General features: G+C 40.2%; 1 protein-coding gene across 1 annotated transcript in view; it reads left to right on the plus strand.

The window, feature by feature from the left end:
• The window catches only part of LOC5577501, an 833,563-nt gene that overhangs the window by 747,960 nt on the left and 58,588 nt on the right, over positions 1-27,015 (plus strand). Inside the window, exons 9-10 of the mRNA XM_021855744.1 lie at positions 10,118-10,169; positions 16,595-16,743. Coding sequence (XP_021711436.1) covers positions 10,118-10,169; positions 16,595-16,743 — 201 coding nt within the window. The remainder of the gene's footprint in view (positions 1-10,117; positions 10,170-16,594; positions 16,744-27,015) is intronic.

Below are 27,015 nucleotides of genomic sequence, written 5' to 3' on the forward strand. Positions count from 1 at the left end.
GCATCACTGCCCACAATCAGCGGAAGGCCTTTTGTTACGCAGTGTACGACAACTCGTTTGAAATCATCCGTTGGGGATGGTTCATCATGTGGTAAATATACCGAACAATAGACGTATTTCCTGTTGAGGTCACCAACAGAAACATCGATTGTGACAGCACATACATCTCTGGTAGTTAACTCAGAAATGAGTGTAGCAACGATTGCTTTATTAACGAGCACGCATGCGCGGGGCATGGAGCGCGAGTTTGCCATTTCAAGTTTGCTGAAAGTAGCAAAAACTGGGTCCACAAGGTTACCTAGATAGAAGTTCCCTCTACGAAAGTAGGGTTCTTGAACTAGCGCCACTTGGGCTGCACCATTTTGCATAAGTCTGCAAAGATTGATCGTTGCTGTTCTTTTATGCTGAAGATTGATCTGAGCTAACCTAACCGTAGCCACTACCCAAACTAGGCAGGATTAAGCTTTTTGCAATCTCAGCACGAAAAAGACCAGCAACGAAAAAGACCAGCAACGAAAAAAACAGATCGGTATCTATTTGAAGTCGCCAAAGGCGAAAGAGCACAGAATACACTGTGTAAAACGCATAATGCGAATCCATATAGGTGATAATTTAAATTAAATGTCAACATATTCATAATCCCACCCTTATTAAGCCTCAGGATAGAGACTGAAGAAGGGTAGCCGATTATCTCGGAGAAACACAAGGTCACCTGCACCATTGCTCCGGGTAGCACAGTCGAAGGACTCAATACTGTGGAGGGCGCCCTGGTACCCCACAGGCTCCGTTCGCGGTTAGGTTTTATTTAGACCCCCCTAACCATTCATTCCTAGGCACGGTACGCATCACACCATAGATTAGGGGTTACCTGTGAGGTGGACTTTTACCACCGGAACAGGCAGTCCGTAGTGTTAATTCTTAGCCAGTTGAAACAACCGCTACCGACACTACGCGGCTATCTAGGCTGCTCGGGAAAAGGAGGTTAATATTGATGATTAACTCCTGACGTGCCCAAAAATGGAGCATGCTAAAAACGGAGTATGCCAAAAACGGAATCCCACTGTACTTCTTTTCAAATAGCCACCACTCTTCCCGTAAAAGGAATTGTGTGGTAAATGTTTTGTAACGAAAGTGACAAGCAATTGTGCGATCACTTGGAGCAAGGACAATTTTGCCCCAATTCATCAAAAATGGGAAACAACGAAGTGTGTGTGTAGACCTACGATTCACTGGATTTTTCTCCAGTAGATCCAGTACCCATAAACGGTAAGAGCAAGAATGTGCTTCTTGTTTAAAATGTATGTGTACTGGCGCATCGTCGAAAAGGGCCTCGAGCACTGCTGGGAGTCGTAGAGAACGCACTATACATCGCCATCAAGCACATCTTTAGAAGATGGCCCAATTTTGAATGAAATGTTCTCACTTCGCCCTTTTTCCACCACACAAGACATCCATTTGCCAACATTGGTCGAACAACTGTTGTATAAATCCATTTGATATGTTTGGGGTTGAGACCCCAGGTTTTACTAAAGGTTCGCCGGCATTGACCGAAGGCCATGAAAGCTTTTTTGACTCTGAAATCAATGTGAGGTGTCCAAGAAAGTTTAGAATCTACAGCGATCCCAACATACTTCACCTGATCAGTCACATTAATCTCAGTGCCAAAAAGACGAATAGGTGGAATGCCATCGCGTCTTTCCGTAAGGAGAAAAATAGATGTTTTATTCGAGTTAACCGAAAGACTATATTGACGACATCAACTCTCGACTACCTAAAGAGCACTTTGCATCAGATCGAACAGGGTGGTGCACACTGTGGGAGCTAGCGACGAGCTAGGAACAAGCAAACCGTTGTTAGAACCTTAAAGAGTAAAGACGTTTTACCTTAATTGATCTACGGCCATTTCCTACACACACAGTTCTCTGGTATAATGATACCTGAAGCAATATGCTTAGATCCCTGTTTGAGCTGGTCCAATACCACAAAGTCTAGACTGCTTTTGTTATCTTCAAATAAATATCACTACCGGCTTGTCCTGCTTCACACATAGATCGTCCAGTAAACCGTGCAACCACTCAACCTTCTGCATAGCTTCCGAACGTATTCCGCCTCCATAGTTGATGTGGCCACACTGCACTGCTTTCTACTTATCTATAGATCAGCTATAGCTTATAATAATTGCGGAACAAGTAACCAAGATTTTCGGTCTATTGCATCCCCTGCCCAATCGGCGTCGCAATATCCAGACAGTGCAAACTCCTGTGTCGCATCAGCCAGTTTCAACACGTAATCTTTGGTCCGACGAGCTGCTGACCTTTCGACTTAGTATTCCGACACACGCTGCTATGCCAGGACGACTGTTCGTTGATAGGTAGAGTAGATAACCAATTAGGCTATGGTACTTCGCATTGTCGCTCAGTTTCTTACTGTCTAGCTTGAAGTAACCTGAACCGCTTCGCAATCTTCATGATGAAAGCTACCGCTAGAAGAGATCGCAGTGTAGACTGCATAGCGACCGGTGCAAAGGTCTCTTCATAATCAGACTCGACACGCTGGGTAAAACCCTGTGTCACGAGTCTAACCTTGAACCATTCCACGTTTCCGTCTGACTCTAACTTGATACTTAAAACCCACTTACATCCTACGATATTTTAATTATCTGGCGGATCCACAATGGCTTTCACGTGTTGTTTGACATCCAGAAACGGTATTCTTCCTTCATCGCACGTATCCACTATGCCACTCTGCATTCCGGGAACAATGCACACCCTCACGGTACGTCATTGGCTCTTCTTGGCCCACCGCAATCAATCCAACTTCATAATTATTCAATCTGGCGGGTAGCATACCTGTCATTTCTCTACGGGGCAATTCTCGTCGCACTTGTTCTTCTTCTCGCTGGACTTCTTCAAGCATTTGTTCTTCTTCTCGCATTGAAGAAGCAATCCCACCATATCTTCAGCCGAATTTAGCTCACGCTTCACATCGCCGTCACTCAGGCTTGATAGAAACTCCTCTGCGATGCAAAGAGGAGGCGATTTTGCCGTTTTTCTGAGGAGAAAAAAATAAACTCAAAATTTTCAACACAGATCCTCAAGCGATTCGAGTGAGAGTGCAGAAAAATGCGAGGATTTTTTCAGACACTCTCTCTCTCTCGTTGCGATGCTCACCATCACTCACACTTCAAACGAACTCTCGAGTCTGCCGCCCGAACAGACAGTCCTCGGGGAGTTGTGAGAGCACCCTTTTTTGATGGAATTTAACTTGGCTTTTTTTTGTGCTGCATCTTCCTCGCTCATTTTTCGTTGCCTCGCTGCTTAGCATTTTTTGGCTCCCTCGCAAAGAGGCACTGGCAGCACGCTGCTCTAGAGTATGTCACCGAACTCTGATGATGTTGAGGAGAATTATCAAGCCTGGCCGTCACTCGCTCAACAAACTTCACGTCTCGACTGACTTCGGGGAACTTGAACTTGGGCAGGACCAAAAGATAGTCCAATGCTTTTGAAGATACATCTAGCTAAGGTGTGTGCATTGTACTCTGTAGCCAGCATAACATGTCACTTAGTGATACCGGATGGAGAAAGCCGAGAAAGCATTGAAACAAAAGCCACCTCCAGTTTCTCGATCTCCCCACACTTCCAAGATCCTGCTCCACTTGGTCAAACCACCTAGCTCGTTGCGCTCCCCTTCGACTTTTACCGGCCTGTTCAGAAACCACCTGGAACGTTCTTCCGACAATGACCACGTCGTCAGGAACACAACTGGCTGGATTTATTGAAGATCGTGCCCCGCATGTTGAAGCCCGGTCGTTTCATAACACCTTCTAGCGCAATATTGAACAGGAGGCAGGAAAGACCATCGCCTTGTCGAAGTCCTTTGCGTGTTTCAAACGGGTCCGATAAAGCACCCGATATTTTCACACAGCACTGTACACTAACCATCGTTGCTTTGATCAGTCTAGTCAGTTTCCCGGGAAAACCATTCCAACCAAAGCTCTTCGCGGTCATACCATAGGCCACTTTGATGTCGATGAATAGGTGGTGCGTAGGGACTTGATATTCGCGACTCTTGGAGGATGGAGGATCTGCCGCAACATAAAGATTTGGTCGGTTGTCGATCGTCCGTCCACAAAACCGGCTTGATAACTTCCCACAAGTCTGCTTGTCAGTGGCGATAGACGGCAAAAGATGGTCTGGGAAAGCACTTTATAAACTGCGTTAAGAATAGTGATCGCTCGATAGTTCTCACACTCGAACTTGTCACCCTTTTTGTATATTGGGTATTCGCTTCTGTTTGTATTGTTCCACGTTTTGACGGGTGCCTTGCTGCAGTATTGCTGTGTGCGTTTGAAATGCAAATATCAAATGCGGTAAGATTTTTCACAAGGAAGGCGATGTCAAAGTTTGATTTTCTTTGCTAGGTTGGCGTTGATATGGATCATGGTTGCTAAGTATCCTTTGATTGCATTGTGTTACCGCATTTGAAGCCCAGTTAGCCAAGGTTTGCACGTCAAATGCAAACAGAAATATAATCGCCCGGGCTGCATTCTTCTCGTCCAAAACCGTCACTTGTCGTCGAACTAACCGTTCCGTCGATTTCCTTCCACGAACCCAATGGCACTTTCTGCTGCATTGTCAATGGCTGCTTTGACACAACTCCAGCAGTTCTCAAGAGGGCCTTCGGTAAGCTCTCCATTTTCCGGCAATACTGCTTCAAGGCTTTGTGCGTAGTCAGTTGCTACTTCAGTTCCAGATTGTAGTGGTCCGAATCGAGGTTTGCGCAGCGATAGGTTCTGACCTCGATAATGTCCGAGAAGTGTCTTCTATCAATCAAAACGTGATCGATTTGCGATTCAATCTGTTGGGGTGATCTCCAGGTGTACCGATACGGGAGACTGTGCTGGAAGTAGGTACCACGTATGGCCTGTTCTTGAAGGCGGCGAAATCAATCAGTGTAAGGCCGTTTTCGTTCGTAAGCTTGTGAGCGCTGATCTTCCATATTATTGGTCTAAATTGCTCCTCCTGGCCAACCTGAGCGTTGAGATCTCCGATAACGATTTTTACATCATGGCTTGGGCTGTTGTCGAATTCACGTTCCAGCTGCGCGTAGAAAGCGTCCTTATCGTCATCGTCACTTGGTAGGTGAGGGCTGTGCTCGTTGATTATGCTGATGTTGAAGAAACGGCCTTTGATCCTCAACGTGCAGATTCTGTTTTCGATTGGCCACCACCCAATCACGCGCCTCTGCATTTCGACCATCACGATAAGAACTGTGCACAGCTCATGTCTATCGCCACAGCTCTGCAGCCATTCTACGCATATTTGTCCCGCTGTTCATAAGGTTTACATAGAACATGGGACAAGTATGCGTAGAAGGGAAGTCTGGTAGATGGTATAACCATCCCTATACGTGTGTACCGTCGACCCTTTCCGGCAAACCTCCTGCATCGCTACGATGTCGAACTTGCGGACCCTCAATAATTCGGAAGGTGGACCCACAGGCTCATCCCGAATCTATCGGCCTGGGTGAACAGGGAGCACGGAGAAGTGAACTTCCACCTGCCACAGTTCCTGTTAGGTCACGGCTGCTTCAAGCAATATTTGCATCGTTTCGGCCACGCGTCTTCACCATTCTGTCTTGCATGTATGGAGATTGGAGAAACGCCAGAACATCATTTTCGACTGCTCGAGGTTCAACATAGTAGGGGAATGTGGGGCAAGATGAGCACCCGGGGCAAGATGGGCACCCCTAGTTTGTGTCGTTCCTACCGATTTTTTTTTTCAATACATTATTTGGGGTTCTGATGAATATCATTAAATTGATATGATGGCCATAAATTTCAGCTAAAAAATCAACAGCACAACGTAAATATTGTCCAAAATACATAGAAGTCCAAAAATTTACCTTTTCATATAAGATTTGTTCATTTAAAAGTGATATTTTTGTTGCGTAAGCAAATTAATTCATACGTTTTTGGCCGTATAGTTATAGAATAATCTTCTGTAGATAATCAAGAGAGAAACTTTTTATCAAATTTAAAAAATATTTCAATTGTTTTGATTATATTAATAAATTTACACCCTTGGGGCAAGATGAGCACCATATTCAAAATTGAGTAAAAGTGTAAAATTATAGAACCATATTTAGCTGTGAGCTTGACTTACGGTATCTTCTTTGCACAAAACAATTTTTCTAAAAAATATACAAACAAACAACAAATTTAATTGTTTTTTTAAGTAAAATCTTAGCAATTTATGAAAAGTTAATTATTTTCTGATAAAAGTTTTAAAAACTAAGCTAGTTGAAGATAAATATTATCAGATATTAAAGATAATATCTTGGGATGTTGCAAGCATTGAAAAATAATAGTTTTCTTTCGTAAATTGCATCTTTTTATGGGGGTGCCCATCTTGCCCCTCAGTTTTTTGACCGATGATAAAAAAAAAAACTATTTTTTAAAGTGTTATTTGAAAAACTATTTATCACTTTTTAAAACTTTTAATGGTTGGAGCTCAAAGTAATAATGTAATAGATAAGGATGGTAACCAATTTTACCAAAATAATAACGTTTAAGTAGGCTTAAATCGCGCTTATCCTTAGGGTGCTCATCTTGCCCCGCCTGACCCTACGAAACACGATGGCGGTACTTCAGCGTAGCAGGAGTGGTACATGGAATGATAAGCGATCCTCCATCGGAGACTAGACCGCGTAAAACGAGCTAGTAGTGTAGGTTATAAGTCGTCGAGGCGCCTACAAACTGAAGGTCACCTTTCAACCGGAATTGCAAAACCAACCTTGGCACTTGGACGACCACCACTTGGGCTATCTGAGCAGATCGCGAAACAGCACCGGTAAATGGTTGCCGAGGCGCCTGTGAACTGGAAGTTTCCCTCCAATGGAATCGCAGGACCGACCTCGGCATCTGTTATGAAATCTTCGGAGTAGTCTAAGTCCACCGTCTGAGAGCTAGGTAGATCGCGTTAGCACTGGCAAATGATCGTCAGGGTGCCTGTGAACCAGAAGCTTCCTTGACAAACTTCTAGTTTTCGAAACTTCAAGAAGCTTCCTATTCCATATGTACTTCCAACTTCATAAAGCATGTATAAATACTAAAACATTTTTTTTTTTCAATATCTACACGGAAAAAAATCCGTTGCCGGAATCATGAACAAAAAGTCATGAATTCATAAAATTTTCTGTTTCATGATAAAAATCTTAAAATGACTTAAAATCATGAAATCGTGACTATTATGCAAGAATTTGTATGCTCAGGGCGTTACACAAATCAAACTGTCATTATCTTTACCTTAGTCAACGTGTCTCATGGCGATCGGTGATGTTTTCTAGTGAAATTATAAAAAAAGTTTTGTTTTTGAAAAAAGTTTAAGTTCTTCGGAACCATGTCATCATATCGATGACATTCCTTGCGAAATTTCCGTGAGTTCCCACATTGTTCCAAAATGTACTTACTTCTTCCTGACTATGCAGAACCGGGTAATGTTTGACTTCGAGCAAAGATTTTGCTTGACAAGCTAGTCAGCGATTTTAACTGTTTGGAAGTCATGCATTCCTCACATAACAGAGCAGCTCACAAAAGTCCTTCGGTGGCCGAATGTTCCAGTTCCACTTTCAACATCCGCGTCGTTAAAAAGTGTTCCATCACTCATGTAATCCACCAGCATTTTGTGAGCCCAGGGACAATTTGCCAATTCAATTGATGCTCGAAACAACATTTTGCGTACAAACCTAACCAACGAATGTAAGCGTTCCTGCTGAAGATGTGGCACTCATTATGTTGACGTTTTTGGAATGTTTTCACGGTTTATTACGAAACTACCGGCACAAAAACCGTAACTTTTTTAATTTTTTTTTATTTGTTTACAAATGGCAACTATAAACTGGGATCTTAATTGACGTATAATACCTGTTTTCATGAAATGAGTTCATGATTCAGGGATCCTGCGTCATGATTTCATGACTCAATTTGCCACTTTTTAGCACCAAAATCGAAATCATAAATGACAGGCATCTAAATACATGATAAGTGCTCATGTTTTCATGAACTGTGTTCATAATATCAGATCCTGCTTCATGATTTCATGACCGAAATTGCCACTTTTCGCATCAAAAATAGGAATCATAAATGACAGATGACTAAATTCATGAAAAGTGCTTATGTTTCCATGAATTTTATTCATGGTTCCAGCATACATGCTTCATGATTTGAGGATTTAAATTGACATTTTTCTTCGCTAAAAACTGAAAACGTAACGTACAGCCGGCGTTACGGTAAAATGCTTCATGATTTCATGACTTTTGGTCATGGTGTATTTTCATAACATGAAAACACACCTTCCTCCCGAAATCATGACTCTTTCTCCCGTTTTAGAGTGCCGCATTTTTACCTGTGTAGTTAGAAAATCATAGTAGAAGTCAACTTTAATCGAATCTAAATTCAAAACATCAGAATCATAGTTACACCGAAGATAAATCTCCACAGTGGCCCTCTCGCACCACTATGTTTAAATTGACATTAGCTGCATACGGAAAGTTTCGCCCGAAAAACCGCACTTGGAAAGCGATTATCAATCTTCCATCTTTCAACGCAAACTACAGCGATGCTGGTTCGCTCCTTTGTGTGCTAGCAGCTCGCGGAAAATGCGGGAAAATCTCGATTGTCCCGGCTGCTGCATTGAGCTCGAGCATCCCGAGTAGAATAACAATAACCATGTTATTGAAGTGGAGCTTTATTTTTGATCATACTGTAGCATTTAAAAAAAATATTATAAGCAGCTAGATCTAGGAAAATTAAATCTTCTTCAGGTCTCTACTATTTATCTATATGGCAACTCAAAAATAAGTCGAGTTATCACAGCTCAGTCTGGTATGCACTTGTTATAACCTTGCTATTTTCTTCTAATCGGGACGTCAAAAGTAGGAAGTGATAAAACTATTTCAACATTGTACAGAATCTGAACAGTGACTGACTGAACGGTTGAGGAGCTTGGGGAAGCAGCCGGCGTCAGATTAACTCCATAGATATTGTCAGTTGTCTGGGGCTTCGATGTATATCGAGACAGCCAGCGTGGAGCAAGATAGAATGGAAAACTTTTGGACTAAATCAACAGATGTTTCCCGAGCTGGAAGGAATCTGATTCCTGGCGCGTTAACTGTGTCTGTGCACTTGCATGTGAAAGGACGTGTGGGAGTTATGTGGGTTGAGGGGAGAAAGTACATGTATCGTGTGCTTGTATTAATCAACGAATTCTGCTGGGAGGTGGGGGAGAAACAGTTAGTTGTTTATTGCAATTTGTGCTTCTGATCAACAACAATGTAATGGAATTTAGTTAGGGAACATGTGATGGTTTTGGAGTAGGAGTTGTTTGGTTGAGAAGCAACACTAAATTGGAATAAGTTATTTCTTAGTTTACGAAACTACAAATTTATAATACATGTAAAGGCATTACTATCCAATAGGAACAAGAATAATGATAAATTTCCGCCAATTTCCCCCATAGCAATGTTGCTTACCGTTGCCTCTAGATCACTTGCTGTTTCAGCCATTTATCACGTCGGTAGTAATCATCGGCGTTGTAATAATAGTACTAATAATAATATATATGGCAGAAACGCCCATGCGTGTAATTGACAAACGAGAGAGCTCGAAGTGTAGCGAGGACAAAGGGCGAAAGGATAATTAAATTGATGTTTACCCCCGGAATCACGCTGATTTAGCACTGGAAGGAATGTGATTGATTAGCTAACTGCCCGCAGCTGGTACATTTCTAGATTATAATTTGAGTTCACCTGATGCCACCGATAGGGGAGAATGTCAATTGCGTAATTTGTAGGTGTTGATGTGTGTAACGAATGACAGTTTCTATTCAATGCCAATAGATGTTATTTTGTAAATTATGGGATTTTTAGATATGATTTGACGCATTGTTCCTCCCAGTAATAAATTCCCTAATCTATCTTCCTGCACGACTCTCACCCGACCAGAGTAATCACCGAGTTTGAATGCGTGCACGAAATCCTTTGAAAATGTTTCATAATGTCGCCCGTTGATCTAATATTGTTTTTTTTTTCTTTTCTTCGAACAATCATCGGAATGCAGATTCTACGAGACATTCGACAGGGTTTGCTACAGCTGAATCGAGACTCTCGAGGTGAGTAAAATTATGAAGTAACTAACCAAAATGTCAAGTTGAAGTGTCAGTTGAAGACAAAGAGTTGATTTGGGCGAGGGTTGTTAAATTTTCATAACCAATTCATGTAGTTTATCAAAATTGTTCTGACTGATAGTTTTTTAAACCTCACAGCCCCGGGACAGGCCTTTTATTTTCAATCGACTGGTGCTCAGAAACAAATAAGCTTAATGAAATGAGGTTTTCACTATGGTCCCGGAGCTATGAGGATTAAATGAACTCGTTCGTTGTTTTCCGCAACTACTATTTGTTGTATTTTGGCAGCTTCGGTTTTTCGTCATGAACAGTTTTCTAAAAGCTATTGGGCTCCAAATTTGCATCAATACTTAAAAAAAAAGCCATGAAAGGCACTAAAGCTTAAAAAAATCAATGTGTTTCAATATTCACCTTAATTAAAAATGAATGAATTTTGCTTACAGAGTGCTTAGTACCATTTAATTTAATTTATTAGCGATACTATGTGGTAAACATTGCGTATTGAGAATTCTTTTGAAAAAAAAAACTGTATCAATCTCTTGATAATCCTTCTGTAATTTCTTTCCAACAAAGATTTCTGAAGAAACTTTGTGGGGATGTCTTCTAGTAATTCCTTTTGAGATTCTTCCAGGGATGCTTCAAGATGTATCCATTGGCGTAGCTACGAGATTTTCTGGAGGGGGCCAAATTTTTGTTTTACAGATGTCGGTCGCCATAATCACGATTTTCTTAAATTTCATAGTTGATTTTATTTGTTTGTGATTTTTTTTCTCATATTTTTCTACTTCAAATAATATTGATGTAAATTTCTATTTTTACTACTATATTCCGTTTTATTTTTTGTCAAATCCGTTATTTTTTCCAAAGAATATCTGAGGAATATCCCTTGCGATTCTTTTACGAACTTTTTAGGTATGGTATTCAACCATGTACTTTTGAGGGATTCCTCTGAGGTCCTTTCATAACTGATTTCTTCATGAATCATTTACTTACTTTTTCAGTATTTTCTTTAAGAACTCCTCCATGAGTTTATCACTGAGTTTTTCCTGAGATTCCCACGAAAAGTAATTCCCGGAATTACCTTCAACTTCTCAGACCTTCTGATCTTACCTGTGTTTCAAGGAGAGTATCTATCAAATCGCATAAAAAACTCTAGACAAATTCCGCCAGAGAATACTTAAGAAAATCTTTTAAGCATTTCTGCAGGAAGGCCCTCAACGTGCTTATAACATCTAAATTCCATTTGATAGCTTCAAATATCATCTAGTTGTTCCTTAAAAATTTGCTTAGGATTTCTAAAACATTCTTGAAGTCTCACCTGAGTTGTCTTTTCAATCACTAAGCAAGGATTCATTCCAAAAATTCACAAATTAACAGATCTTTTAGAAAATCTCTCGGAACTTCATCAAGGATTGCTTGAAAAATTCGCTGCAAAAATTATCCAGGACTTCATGCCAAAAACAATTAGTAACTCTTCCAACTGCTTTTGTTTTTGTTTTGATATTTTAGGATTCTGACCATATAAAAAGGTGGCGCCTTCGGCACAGTTGTTCAGTAGCTCGAGCTGCTGAGATATTTGCAAAACAAATGTTTCATGCTTATTGTGGTCGACCATTGATTCCTCTTGGCTTATTGAACAACCTTGGCGAGGATGCTATTTGTATCAGTGGTCAGGATTCTGAGATATCTGCAAAACAAATGTTTCGTACACACTGCCACTGGTGGTGAATCTCGAACTTTTTGGCTTGAATAATGGCCCTTGGCTTATTAAACAACTTTTCCAAAGATGCCATCTTTTTAATTGGTCAAGCTCCAGATATATCTGAAAAACAAAATCTTCATGTTTACTAGCGCTGCCTGGTGGCAAAGTTTTGAATAAACTGCCTCTAACAATGATAGTCCTTGAGCGAAAGAACAACTAAGACGCCATCTTTCCAAGTGGCCAGGTTCCTGTGATATCCACAAAACAATTTCATGCGCACTAGCGCCGCCTGGTGTTAAAATTTTCGATTCCTTGGCTTAAATAATGATAGCACTTGAGCTACTGAACAAGTTTGTCGAAGGCGGCATTCTTCTAAGTGGTCAGGATCCTAAGATATCCGCAAAACTATAGTTTCATGCCCACTAGCACCGCCTGGTGGTAAAATTTCAAATTTCTTGGCTTAATCAATGATAGCCCTTGAGCTACAGAACTACTTTGCCGAAGACGCCATCTTTCTAAGTGACCAAGCTCCAGATACTCAAGTAATTTTTTAAGTTTCTCAAAAATTTAAAACATAGGATGTCTTGGAAAATGTAGTTTAGAGTTATTTATTTTAGTTTATTTATTCAAAATTACCTCTAAAATTGAAGCAAAATCAAAGAAAGGTTTGGTTGCTTCTTAACTCCGAAGTTCTTCTACGGATTGTTCGGGATTTCTCCATCCACGAAATCCATCAGAAATTTCTTCGATGATTGTTCAAGAAGATTTTCATGGAATTTATTCGGAAAATCACAATTCTCTCCAGCTTCTTATCTAGTAGTTAGTCTAGGTATTTTCTTTTCAAGGATTCCTTCTTCCAAATTTTTCATTGACGAGTATCTGATCCGAGCAGTACACACATAGCATCATAAACAAATTGTGATAATTGATTCTAGATGTTATCGGATCAGGGAATGGAATTTTCTGGAAAATTTGTTTAAGGCATTGCTGGAAATTGGAATGGAATTTCAGAAGAATACAGAAAATTTGGAAACAATTATGAAGATTTTTTCCCTGAAAGAATTCTTGCAGGATTTCCAAAATACATGTCTTCTTAAATATTTACATGCGTTTTGGGAGCGATGAACAATTCATTTTGGAGCTTTGGACTCTTCTATGCATGAACATTAGCCAAGAAGTCATTGATGATCTTCTGGGATAATTATTGAAATAAAAAAATACTGTGACATCTCCGAAACAAATTTATGCATTAGTTCTTGGTAGAATATCCCAGTCATACCTTTAGGCAGGCTTAATAGAAAATCCTCTGCGATGCAAAAATGAGGCAATTTTGACATTTTTCTGGGGAGTTAAAACTGAATTAAAAATTTTCAACACAGATCCTGAAGCGATTCGAGTGAGATTGCAAAAAATGCGAGGATGTTGTCTGGTACTTTTTCTCTCTCTTTTGCTGCTATGCTCACCTTTACTCACGCTCCAAAAAAAACTCTTGAGTGTCTCGCCCAAACAAGACAGGCCTTGGAGAGTTGTGAAGGCACTCTTTTTTTATGGATGATTACTCTGTTGTTTTTTGTGCTGCATCTTCGCACATTTTTCGTTGCCTCTCTGCTTAGAGACGTTCCGATACTTCCGATATATCGAAATATCGATATTTTGCTTTCGATATTCGATATATCGTAAGCCAATATTTGGATAACATATGTAGAGTTTTCTCGAAAAACAATCGATTTTTAAATATCTGAAAGCAGTTGACATACCAATTGCTATATCATATATAACTTATATGATGTATCATAAAAAATAGTCATGTTCATATCGATCATAATGCCGGTATTATTGAGGGTTCAAAGAATTGCTTGGGAATCATAAAAAAATCTCAACGTCAGGTACCCAAGCGATACACGAATTTTGCGTTCTTCAAATATATCAAATGATATTGCGATATATCGATATTTTGATTCAATATATCGGTGGTATCGATACTTTAATTTGATAATTGTATCGAATCAAATATCGATACTTCGCAATATCGGAACGTCCCTATCTCTGCTTATCATTTTTTCGCTCCCTCGCAAAAAGGCAACGGCAGCTCCCTGCTCTAGAGAATGTCACCGAACTCTGATGATGTTTGGGAGTATTGTCAAGTCTGCCTTCAGGGAGTTCATAAAATGCCTTATCCTCAAGTTTCATCAAAGATTTTCCAATGAATTATTGTAAAGATTATCGCAGGATTTCTTAAGAAATTCTTCCAAATTTTTTCCAATGATTCGTTCAAATTTTTTTTTTAAAAATCCTTCGTAAATTTTTCACAAATTTATTAGGCTATTCTTCTTCTTCTTCTTGGCATTTAAGTCCCCACTGGGACAGAGCTGACTACTCAGCTTAGTGTTCTTATGAGCACTTCCACAGTTATTAACTGAGAGCTTTTTTTTGCCTAAGTTGCCATTTTCGCACTCGTATATCGTGTGGCCCAGGGAAGTCAAGGAAATTTCCCTTACGAAAAGATCCTGGAACGACCGGGAATCGAACCCAGATACCTTCAGCATGGCTTTGCTTTGTAGCCGCGGACTCTAACCATTCGGCTAAGGAAGGCTATTACTCCAGGGATTTTTTCAACGAGTCTGCTAAGAATTTCTACTCTTTGAGGATTCATTGTATATTTTTAAGGGCTATGGGGAGAAATCTAGAAAAATTCTTTGTGATGTGAGTTTCTAGAAAATAAAAACCATTCGCGGTTGTTATGGATTTTTTAATCTAATAAAGATAAGAAAACCTTCTGTGACCTATAAGCATCCATGGGGTAATTTAAGGAGAAATCGCTCAAGAAGTTCCAAGAATCTATTGAGAACATTGTGAAGCAACTCCTAAATATATCCCTGATTTTTTATCCATTCCATCTATGAGATAATCCCAAAAGTCTGTTTTGGAAAATTATGGATGAATCTTTAAAGATATTGTTAAACGCACCTCTTGAAAAATTGTTTTATAATCAATAGAGTAAGCATCTTAAACATAATTTACAAAATATAGATTGTTAATCTTGAATCATTTAAATAGAAATACCAGACTAACATTTTCCTTAAAATGCCACAATTTTTGTGGTATTTCATCAACAGTTCCTTAAAAGAATGCACAAAAAATTCTCCATAAATGGCTTTCCCAGCGGAGTTGTTATGCGACGAAGAATCCTCTATTGAAATACGATAAAACTTCGAAGCCAAGTAGTAAGAACACATTACATAAGACACAGTATTCCAACGTCGAAAATGAGCTGATTGTACCACCGGAGCTGGGTGTGATGAGATGACGGCAATTGGATGGGTGAACGAGCAAACAGGATTAGAAATCATTGATTCGATCAACATTTGAGAAAATGTGCTTAGTGCCAGTAGTTTCCACGGTGTGTGTGTTCGTACCACATCGAACGCAGAGTGATGCACAGTTGCCCAGGTTTTCAATACGCTGTAAAAAAAAAACGATTTCCAAACAAATTTGTATGATAATAACAAAGCCTTATATTAATTTAATATATGAGATAGTTAAGAACACAAACGAGAATCTAAAAAGAAAAAATATGTTTCATCATGTCTGGTCACTCAATGGCTGCACATGAAAAAAAAACTTATTTTCTTTCACTTTGCTCTAGTCGCTTTTAAGACAAAGGAATTGAAGAAGATTTATCTTGCCTTGTTTGTCTAAGCATTAGTATTTCAAACGTTGAGAGCCGTTCCTTAAAAACGACAATATTGGAAGGTTTTTGCTCTGAAAACCAAAAAAAGACCATGCCCAAAATAGAGTCTTTAATCTGAAAACATGTTCCATGACACTTTTCAGGGCTAAAAATAATAAAATATTGGTAATGTGGACTTTTTACCATGAATTTTTAAACCTGCGCCACTGTGTGACGACGAGCCAGGGTGAGCAGTGGGTGACGACATTTTTGCGACTGATTGCATCCAATCAAACAATTGCACAGCCGGGACTTGGGCGTGGGGAGCGGTAAACGATTCGATTTCTTACGTTTCGTTGTCGTGAAGACGATCTTGACGACGCAAAGCTGTGAGCAATTGACGATGGTGCTGCAGAAAAAATGATTCTGCTGAAATTGGGAAGACGTCGTGAGAATCGAACTGACATGCAGCGGAAGGAAGCAGGGGAGTTCGTTACGCCATTTTCCTCGGTGATGAATCTCATTTGCTTCTTCCTTATATGCATTTGGTTTCTAGGAAACCTAGCTCAGAAAGACGTTTAAGCTGGAACAATCAAACGGTTCTTATAGTTTAACTTTCCAATATCACCTTTTTGCTCTTATTGTTCGTGACATTGTAATCTTAAACACATACCTACTTTCCTACACTGAATTATGTAATTGCGTAATGAAAAAACGATGCATAATAAGTCATTACGCAATTGAAATGAGTTGACAAGTTGGTAAAATAAAAACAACCTATAAGGAAATTTCAAAATTCATAACACAACTGATTTCAGTTGCGTAAACATTCACTAGGCTATGCTTTTTCATCACGCGATTCATTTGGGTACGTAACCCAATGTGATTTCTGATATCGGCAAGCCTCGTTGGAAAAGTGTACGACTCGTGCAGTAAACATCATCTTTCAGCAACTTGTTGCGCAAACTACTAATATTAATATCAGTATTCTACGAAATACTAATAAAACAATTGGCTTTTTTTCTCTTAATATTTCAGACGACACCTACATGTACGACGACGCAGTTACCAATGTCATGCGGATGCCCCACCAAGGCCACTGGTATGACGAACCTCCCTACGAAAGTGATCCGGATGATTTCCTCATGTCCGGAATGCGACATGCGGGACCTTCGGCAACGATACAAGTAAGCTTTAATTACTTCGGAGAGCTCCCGAAAGCTCCAACCACTCTCCTTCCTTTGTTTTTTTCGTATACTTTTTTTCGACAAATGTCAAATAAGGTAGATGTAGTATTCGCCACCTCGGATTATATACCGTTTAACTATACGAATACGCATGAATCGTTTTGTGTTCATTCTATCATTTCGAATTAATGTGGCAATATTCTTAGTAACCTTAGTATATGCTGAGAAATAATTCAAAAATCATTTTGCCTAAAATTGTTACTTCCTTGCACCTTATTTCGCCATGGTGCTCCTAATTTTGCCATCTCCTAAAAGAAATCAATGTAGGTGACAAATTCAGGACCAGAAAATAGAGAAGGCAAATACTGTTGCAAGTGATCCAGTATTCGTACCCTTACTTTAAATTGCAAAAACAAAACTTGTGACCAGTTCTTATTTTTTCTTACTGAACATGGGTTGGAAGCTTTCGTTGACGTACTGCAGTTTCTTAAAGTTCATTGACTGATTTACAAAAGAGTGACAAAATCTGGTACACCTACCCTACAAATTCAAGCCATGAATTTCTCCCCAAGGACTACAACTTTTCCAGTTTATTTCGCCTATTAGGAATAGGATAATCGTTCCCGCTGTAAAATTGTTAATTACACTTCTTCCATACAATTAACTTCCGAATCGAGTCATGAATCAACTCCGGATAGAGATGGAGAAAAAAAAAACCGTTGCAAAGTGGGAGATCAAAACGAGCGTGAAATGATTCGGAGAAGTCTGCGGTAGAATTGCGATTAAAATCAGCGGTCTTTCACTCGATTCGTCCTGGTACCAAAAAATTATCGCTAGTTAAGCTTTTCCGTAGTAAAATCACTCGAATTTCAAGTAACGTTGCAGTGTGGAACACGTACGAGAGGTGTGTGTCTTTCTTAGTGGTTGAATTTCTAGAGAATGGCATTTACAAAATTGTTTAAATTTGGTTCTGATACTAATTTGATAAATTTCAGAAAAGAAATATAACTTACCTTATGTAGTCCTCCGATAAAGATTTTTTAGTAATAAATTTAAAAAAAATTGTGGGCTTTTCATGGTTTTTATTCCGGACGCACCTTTACTTTTACTTTAAATTACGGACAGCTCATGAAAATCATAAATAGAAAAGTGAAATGATCAATTGAAATCGCCAAACCATTGAAGAAACAATATCCATCCTAAAATACCAATATCCACACTGGAATCCCAGGATCCACATTGGAATCCCAGAACTCGCACCGGAATCCCAGTATCCACACTGCAATACCAGAACCCACACTGGAAACCCAGAATCCACACTGGAAGCCCAGGACCTACGCTACAATCTTAAAATCCACACTGGAATACAAGGTTCCTTATCATAGGATTGTAACACCAGGATCCACACTCGGACCTCTTAAACCATTTTTTCTTCCAAGGTTTCATTTTGAAATTCTAGGATCCACACTGGAATCCTGAAATCCAGATTGAAATACAAGAATCCATACTGGAAACCCCAATGGACCGCATTGAAACCCCAATGTCCACACCGGAAATCAAAGATCTACACTAAAATACCAAAATTCACACTGGGATCCCATGAACCACACTGAAATCCACAGTTCCAGGATCCACATCGGTGTCCAAGGATCCACACTGTAGTTCCAGAATACTTACTGCTGTCCCAGGATCCTCATTGAAGTCCCAGGATCCTCAATGGATTCCGAGTATCCACACTGCAATAAAAACTCAGGATCCGATATGGAACTCAAGGATCCCCACTGGAACCCCAGGATCCACACTGGAATCCCAGTATCTTCGATACTATATTATAATCCGGCGAAAATCTACACTGGAATATCTATACTGTTGAATCACGAACCACATTGGAACCCAGAATCCAAACTGGAGACCCAGCATCCATTCTGGAATCCAAATTTAAATTCCAGTCCTCCTAGGATCCACATTGAAATTCCACACTATCCGCACTGGAATGCCTAAATCTACACTGAAATCCTAGCACCCATACTAAAATACCAGAATCCCAGGATTCGCACTAGAATACACTTATATACAATACAATTACACTGGAACAATCCACACTGGAACATCAAGATCCATACTGGAGCTGAAATACGAGGAACTACTCGCAAAATTCGACGACAAACGCTACAATCTTAGGATGCTTACTGGAATACCAGCTAGTGGTGACCAATCGATTAAGTTTTCAGCTCAAACGGGTAATCGGTTCTCCAGATCCGTGCTCTTGAAAATTTGAGGTTCGGCTTCGATTCATCTTCACCTTAAATCCCAACAACCACACTAAATACCAAACTCACTAAAATACCAAGATCCACATTGGAGACCCGGAATCCACACTGCAAATCTAGGGTCCATACAGGAATCTAAGGATCGACACTGAAATTCTGCGATCTTCAATTTCAGCCCTCACTCCAGAAGCCCTGATGATGATAAAAAACGCCTTTCACGCGCAGCTCGAATGCGAATAAGACAGCTGCCCAAGCCACGACGAGGAGATCTACACGCTCAGGTTGGCCAGGAGGAGGAGTTCTGACCAGCTATTGGAAAGTTCAGCTCATACCGGCTGATGAACGAAAATGGCTTACGACCAGTCTTCCAAATATCCTTTGCATTGCGTTGCTTTGATCAATAAATTAGGGAGTAGGAAAATGCACACTCCTCATTTCCTAATCCAGCATTGCTTTGATTTGATCCTATCATTTCGTGAAAATACTGCATCAATGATCTAGAAAAATATCAACTCCTTCTGTTGGACGAATATGTCTAGTAGGCATAGCAACCGCACGATTATCGTTTCATTGCGTGGTTGAAAACTGTCAGAATACAGTTGTTTGCGGGTGAAAATGTTCATTGTTCTAAAATAGGTTGAGTATTTCATGTTGCAAATAACATTCTATTTGGTTTTATTGTATTTTATTGTTGCTTTTCTTCTCTTATAGGAAACACTGAATGATTGGTAATGAGATATTAAACGACTCTATATTAATAGCCATGCAATTTGGTCAAGGTTTATCCGCTACGGCGCCAGATGGGAACCTGAAGCCCCAAAATAAACATTCTGTACCTCTTGCCTTTTTTTTTCGCTTAGCGCTTCAATCGGCGGCCTTCGCCATTGGTGCTAGATTCAATCAGGAGCCTCATCGTGATATAAGCATATTTTTTACTAGCACGTACTGACGACATTAGGAATTTCGTGCATCGAACTTTACTTATTCTACCCACAACTGAATGCGACTAGGCGACAGTCTTTTTGACAAATGGCAACATCTTACCTGCTTTCAGTTTTTTTTATTCATGTTCTTGGCAATAGTTCACTTATTACGTGTGACATGTTCACCTAAAACTACCATCACATGACACGTATCGAATCTTAGTCCCAAACTTCCTCAACATCGCTTAAATTATTACGGGATATGATAAGTTAGATTTAGATTCCTACCAAGATCGCATGGGCACGATTTTGTCGAGTCCTATCCAGTGTATTATAAGATCACATGGTGAAATCGACTAAGTGCTTCCCTTTGAGCCCCTACCCACTTCATTTGAATTACTCAATCTTGAAATTCTCCTTTCTAGGCACCATCCTAAAGGTAAGCGGGACTATCCCAGATACTCTTAAGTGATGTTAAACTCGGTCAAATAAATAAATTTTTTGTATGGAATTATTATATGGACATCAGAAAATTTTCCCAGCATTTCGATTCAGTAATCGTGCAGTACTTTGTGCAATTCCGAATGGAAAACATATTCTAATCCAGATCAGCTGAAATGATTTGCATCAATGATGCAATATTTTAGATCAAATGATCACAGGAGCATTGAAATGCGAGGATTCAAATTCATCATTTGGAAATGAAAAATATCAAGGCATGCTTTTTAAAGCTCTCTTGTACAATGATGGTTTTGGAAGACTGCTTACGACTAATTAATTTCACCGTCTCCAAGAATATGGCCATTCGTAGCATTTATTTCCAGCACAGCCTTCCATAGCAATACACCTAGAGAAAACCACAGTAGCCAGAATCACAAATCGATTACGTTCTGATTGATGGACGGTACTTCGTAGACTTTATCGACGTCAGGACCTATCGTGGCGCTAACATCGACTCTGACTACTATCTGGTGATGGTTAAACTGTGCCCAAAACTGTCCGTCGTTAACAACGTACGGTACCGACGGCTGCCCCGGTATGACCTAGAGAGGCTTAAGCAACCGAATGTCGCAGCTGCGGACGCACAGCACCTCGAGGCTGCATTAACGGAAGAGGATGAGCTGGATGAAGCCCCTCTTGAGGACTGCTGGAGAGCAGTGAAAGCAGCCATCAACAATGCAGCTAAGAGCAACGTCGGGTACGTGGGACGGAGTCGACGGATCGATTGGTTCGACGAGGAATATAGACTGATTCTGGAGGATAAGAATGCAGCGCGGGAGGTCATGCTGCAGCAATGGACTCGGCAGAACGTGGAACGTTATAGACGGAAACGGCAACAGCTGACCCGCCTCTTTCGGGAGAAAAAACGCCGCCAGGAGGAGACGGAGTGCGAGGAGAAGGAACAGCTGTGCCGGTCTGAAGAAAAACGTAAGTTTTATCAGAACTCATCCCTCAACGACTTCGTGCCGCGAGCCGAGTTGTGCAGAGATAAGGTTGGGAACATTTTAACGGAAGAGCGTGAGGTGATCGAAAGGTGGAAGCAGCACTTCGACGAACAACTGAATGGTGCTGAGAGCACAGGCAATGAAGGACATGACAACGGAGGCAATGCCTTCGCCAGTACTGCGGGCGATAGAAACCAATCAGCGCCCACTTTGAAGGGGATTAAGGATGCCATTCACCAGCTCAAGAACAATAAAGCTGCTGATAAGGATGGTATTGGAGCTGAATTCATAAAGATGGGCCCGGAGAGGCTGGCCATTTGTCTGCATCGGCTGATAGGCAGAATCCAGGAAACAGAACAGCTACCGGAGGAGTGGAAGGAAGGGGTAATATGCCCCATCTACAAGAAAGGCGACAAGTTAGATTGTGAGAACTTTCGAGCGATCACCATTCTAAATGCGGCCTACAAAGTATTATCCCAGATCATCTTCCGTCTTCTGTCACCTGTAGTAAACGAGTTCGTGGGAAGTTATCAAGCCGGTTTCGTTGACGGCCGATCGACAACGGACCAGATCATTACTGTACGGCAAATCCAACAAAAATGTCGTGAACACCAGGTCCCAACGCATCAGCTTTTCATCGATTTCAAGGCGACATATACAGGGGATAGGCAAAATGATTGAGGTAGGCAAAATTTTGCCCAAATTCAAATGCTTATAACTTTATGAAAAATGAAGGAAATTGGATGCATCTGGAAGCAGTCGACGGCAAATTTGGTCCAGTTTTAGGAACTTTCTTGGCCATGCATATTAGCCACTGGACACCGGAGATGTTCCGGATTTTCTGAGGTCATGTCCAAATGTCATTTTTTCTGTCGCTTGTATTTTTGTGCGGTGTAAAGTTAGATAGATGTTTGCAATTTTCCTAGAAACTAGAACTAATAGGAAGTTGAATGCCACTGGACGCATTAAGATTGGTTGGAAATCTTCAGAAATATGACCATTTCCGTAAAACTGGTTCCGGAAAGCATGGTCAGTCATGTTTGTATTTCAAATCATGTAAATATTATCCGGAGCTACATCCAAGCGGACAGCAACCTTAAAAATGATGTTTCCTGCAGCATATTCAGAACCATTAGATGCACAGACCACTCTATAGAAGGTTCCAGGTGCCCAGGGGGAAGTGGTCAATTAGGAACATATCTGGAACCATATCAATATGGGCATCAAACTTCATGATTTTCAAAGGTTATGCTTTCCGAAGCATTTCCAGCACCACCGGCTGCCATGACCACTTTATAGTAGATTCCAGGTGCCCCGGGGATGTGGCCAATTCAAAACATGCCCGAAAACACATCAATATGGGTAAAAACATCAAGATTTTTGAAGGTGATGCTAATAGAAGTATTTACAGCGCAACTTATTTATATGACCACTGTATAGTAGGTTCCATGGGCCCTGGGGGATGAGGTCATGTTTCGAGTTGGCCACATCTCTAGGAGCCCCTGGAATATACTATAGAGTGATTATTATATCTTGTGGTTCTGAAAATGCTCGCCATTTTCCAAGTCACATGGATCTTACTGTTTATGGTAGAATGTGATTCTAAACAGATGAACGGACATGTTCCGAATTGGCCACATCCCCCGAGGCACCTGGAACCTACTATAAAGTGGTTATGGCAGCCGGTGATGCTGGAAATGCTTCGGAAAGCATAACCTTTGAAAATAATGAAGTTTGATGCCCATATTGATATGGTTCCGGATATGTTCCTAATTGACCACTTCCCCCAGGGCACCTGGAACGTTCTATAGAGTGGTCTGTGCATCTAATGGTTCTGAATACGCTGCAGGAAACATCATTTTTAAGGTTGATGTCCACTTGGATATAGCTCCGGATAATATTTACATGATTTGAAATACAAACATGACTGACCATGCTTTCCGGAACCAGTTTTACGGAAATGGTCATATTTCTGAAGATTTCCAACCAATCTTAATGCGTCCGGTGGCATTCAACTTCCTGTTAGTTCTAGTTTCTAGGAAAATTGCAAAAATTTATCTAACTTTACACCACACAAAAATACAAGCGACAGAAAAAATGACATTTGGACATGACCTCAGAAAATCCGGAACATCTCCGGTGTCCAGTGGCCAATATGCATGGCCAAGGAAGTTCCTAAAACTGGACCAAATTTGCCGTCGACTGCTTCCAGATGCATCCACTTTCATCCATTTTTCATAAAGTTATAAGCATTTGAATTTGGGCAAAATTTTGCCTATCTCAATCATTTTGCCTATCCCCTGTACTATAGTATCGACCGCGTAGAGCTATGGAAAATCATGGACGAGAACAGCTTTCCTAGGAAACTCTCGAGACTGATAAGAGCGACGATGGAAAGTATGCACAATTGTGTGAAGGTTTCAGGCGAACACTCCAGTTCGTTTGGATCACGCTGGGGACTACGACAAGGTGATAGACTCTCGTGCCTGTTGTTAAATATTGCACTAGAAGGTGTTATGCTGAAAGCCGGGCTTAACAGCCGGGGAATGGTTTTCACATGATCCAATCAATTTATTTGCTTCGCGGATGATTGTCAACCGAAAATTTGAAAAGTTGGCAGACCTGTACACCCGCCGGAAACGCAATGCAGCAAAAGTTGGACTGGTGGGGAATGCGAGCAAGACAAAGTGCATGTTAGCTGGTAGGGCCGAGCGTGACAGGGCTCGCCTAGGTAACAGTGTGACGATAGACGTAGATACGTTTGAGGTGGTCGACGAGTTCGTCTACCTTGGATCCTTGCTAACAGCTGACAATAACGTTGACCGTGAAATACCGAGGCGCATCATCGGTGGAAGTCGGGCCTACTATGGCCTCCAGAAAAAACTGCGGTTAAAAATATTCACACCCGTACCAAATGTACCATGTACAAAACGCTCATAAGGCCGCTAGTTCTCTACGGGTATGAAACGTGGACGATGCTCGAACAGGACTTGCAAGCATTTGGAGTGTTCAAACGTCGGGTGCTTAGGATGATCTTTGGCGGTGTGCAGGAAAACGGTGTGTGGCGGCGAAGGATAAACTACAAGCTCGCCCAACTCTACGACGAACTTAGTATCCAGAAGATGGCCAAAGCTGGAAGGATTCGCTAGGTAGGGCATATTGCAAGAATGCCGGACAGCAACCCTGCACTAGAATCCCGGATTCCACACTGACTTACAGGATCCACTCTATAATCTTTCAGGAATCTCTTATTTGGTAACCACGCTTATTGAAATAATAGACGAGCGTACCCGAGGAGGAAAAAATAACTCGCAATAACTTATGCATACCATATTTTGGTATCATACCATAGAGTAGAAGCACCGGTTTTGGCCATACGCCAGCTGTAGCCATAGTTGATTATACACCGTTTTACATAGCCAATCAGCATGAAACCTTTTGTGTGCAGTAGGGTCGGTGTTCCCTTAGTGGACAGTCCCCTATAGTCGCACTAGTGACTTTTCACGGCCGTTTTGCTATAAATCTTTTCAAAACATTTTTTGACATGAAGGTCAGGACCTATTTATCTAAGTACCATTGATTTACATCTTGATTTTGCTCAAAAAATGACCGAAAAAAATATTTTTGCTTAAAATTTGAGCTCCCTTGCGCCTATAGTAAACCTATTGTTCCTATAATAGCACTACTGAGAGAAACTATTTTTTATTATACGAAATAATTGATTAAATTATAACTTTTTTTACATCAAACGAAAGCTTAAGATCCACACTTTGTAGGAAAAATATAAAAGTTTTGTAAAAATACGGTTTTGATAAGTATTTTGCCGACGCCGTGATGCTAGTGCTACTATAGGAACAGAAATTAGAAATAGTGCTACTATAGGCACATGTATTCCTATAGTGACACACGCGATAATAAATAAAAACATTTGAGTTTTCGTATGTTTTATATTTTTCCCACAAAACCAAGATAAAAAGCTATCAGATGATGTAAAAATAATGACGCTAGCATTATTTTTCGATTTTATACGAATTTTTGTTCTTAGCTATGCGGCTATTGGTACATCGACCCTAGATCACATTCATATGATAGAGCTATATTCATTTACTTGTTCAAATTGATTCAAAACATAAGAAAAACAATTAATTTTCCTTATAATTTTAACTCCCATACACCTAATTTCGCCAGGGCACTCCTAATTTGGCCACTCTCATGAGAAATCAATGCAATTGGCCAATTTAGGAACCGAAGTTGAATCTCTGGCCGAAACTGGTTCCGTTGGCCTATATTGACCAACGGGATTTTCAAAGCGAAGAAATGGTTTTGTTTTAGTTTTGATATTTTACACATATAATATGGATTGAAAGCTTGCATTTGACATATTTGTTGTATAAATACGGCTTCCCATTCAGTTTTTATTGACATTTTCTCTTAGGCTGGCCAAAACCGGTGCTTTTACCCTAATTATGTATGGTTCAGTTGTCAATACCTCATTTGGTATTATAATGGTATGGGAAAAAATGTTTAAAACAATTACAAATACTTCGTTTTGGTATTCGGTTGCTATTGAGGACTGTTGGAGGTATTAAACTAACATTGAAAAATTTCACTTTTAAATGAAAATCTATCATGTATTATTTAGGTATTACAATACCTGATCTAATTATCAACTTGGTATTTGTAGAATTTGCAGAAGGTATTATTTGAGGTATTTTACCTATTATGCAGGGCTCATTCATACCTCATTCAGGTTGTAAGTATTGGAAATTATTTGGTATGGAATTCCTCAATTCGGTATTCAGTAGTTATTTTCTTTTGCTCGGGTAGTGATGCCGTCGTGAGCTGCTGACTAAACAGTCCAAAATTTGAAATATCTTATGCTTGAAGTGCAACCTAGTGGAAGAAATTTGAATTGAAAAACCAGACATTGGACTGCCATCGAACTCTTTTACAACTTTGTCGAAGATACTATCCATTCATTTTGTCTATAAAATTAAATGTATTTCATAAAAGTAACTGATCTTAAAATAGATAAATAGGCGTTTGAGGACTCTGATCTCAAAACAGATCACTGGGCGTTAATGGGTTAAGGAAATTTATTTTCTTTTATTATTTAATTGACTTTATTATTATTTTGAGATCCAGTTTCCAGGGATCTCAACACATTGAATTAAGTGATTCAATGAACATTAAACAATTTATGCTTATTTAGGCGAATCATGGTTTTACATATGACGATTAACGTTGAATCCACCCTATGTGATTTATTATAATATATGTGATAACATAACTGTTCCTCAAATGAAGTACGTAAGTCTCATAAAACATGCCCTTGTATGTTTACAATTGATCCACAATTCCAACCGCACATTCTGTACAGCGGCAACGACTAGAAAGAGGATTTTCGCTCGAGGCTCAAATACATACACACACAAATACCCAATCATCCTTCTCCCGCACGATGCCAATTTTCTCGTTTTTCTACGGGAGAAGTTTTCCACAAGTGCGTTTCATCGAGCAGAAAAAAGCCAAAAACCCGTCGACATCATCGTCGTAGCGCCGGGCTTGGTGGCTGTGGTAGCAGCAATTTAACGCTTTCAATTAATTTTGAACATTCCAAATTTAATGGAAAAT

This window comes from Aedes aegypti, chromosome 1, assembly GCF_002204515.2.
Source record: "Aedes aegypti strain LVP_AGWG chromosome 1, AaegL5.0 Primary Assembly, whole genome shotgun sequence".
NCBI classification, from domain to species: Eukaryota; Metazoa; Arthropoda; class Insecta; order Diptera; family Culicidae; genus Aedes; species Aedes aegypti.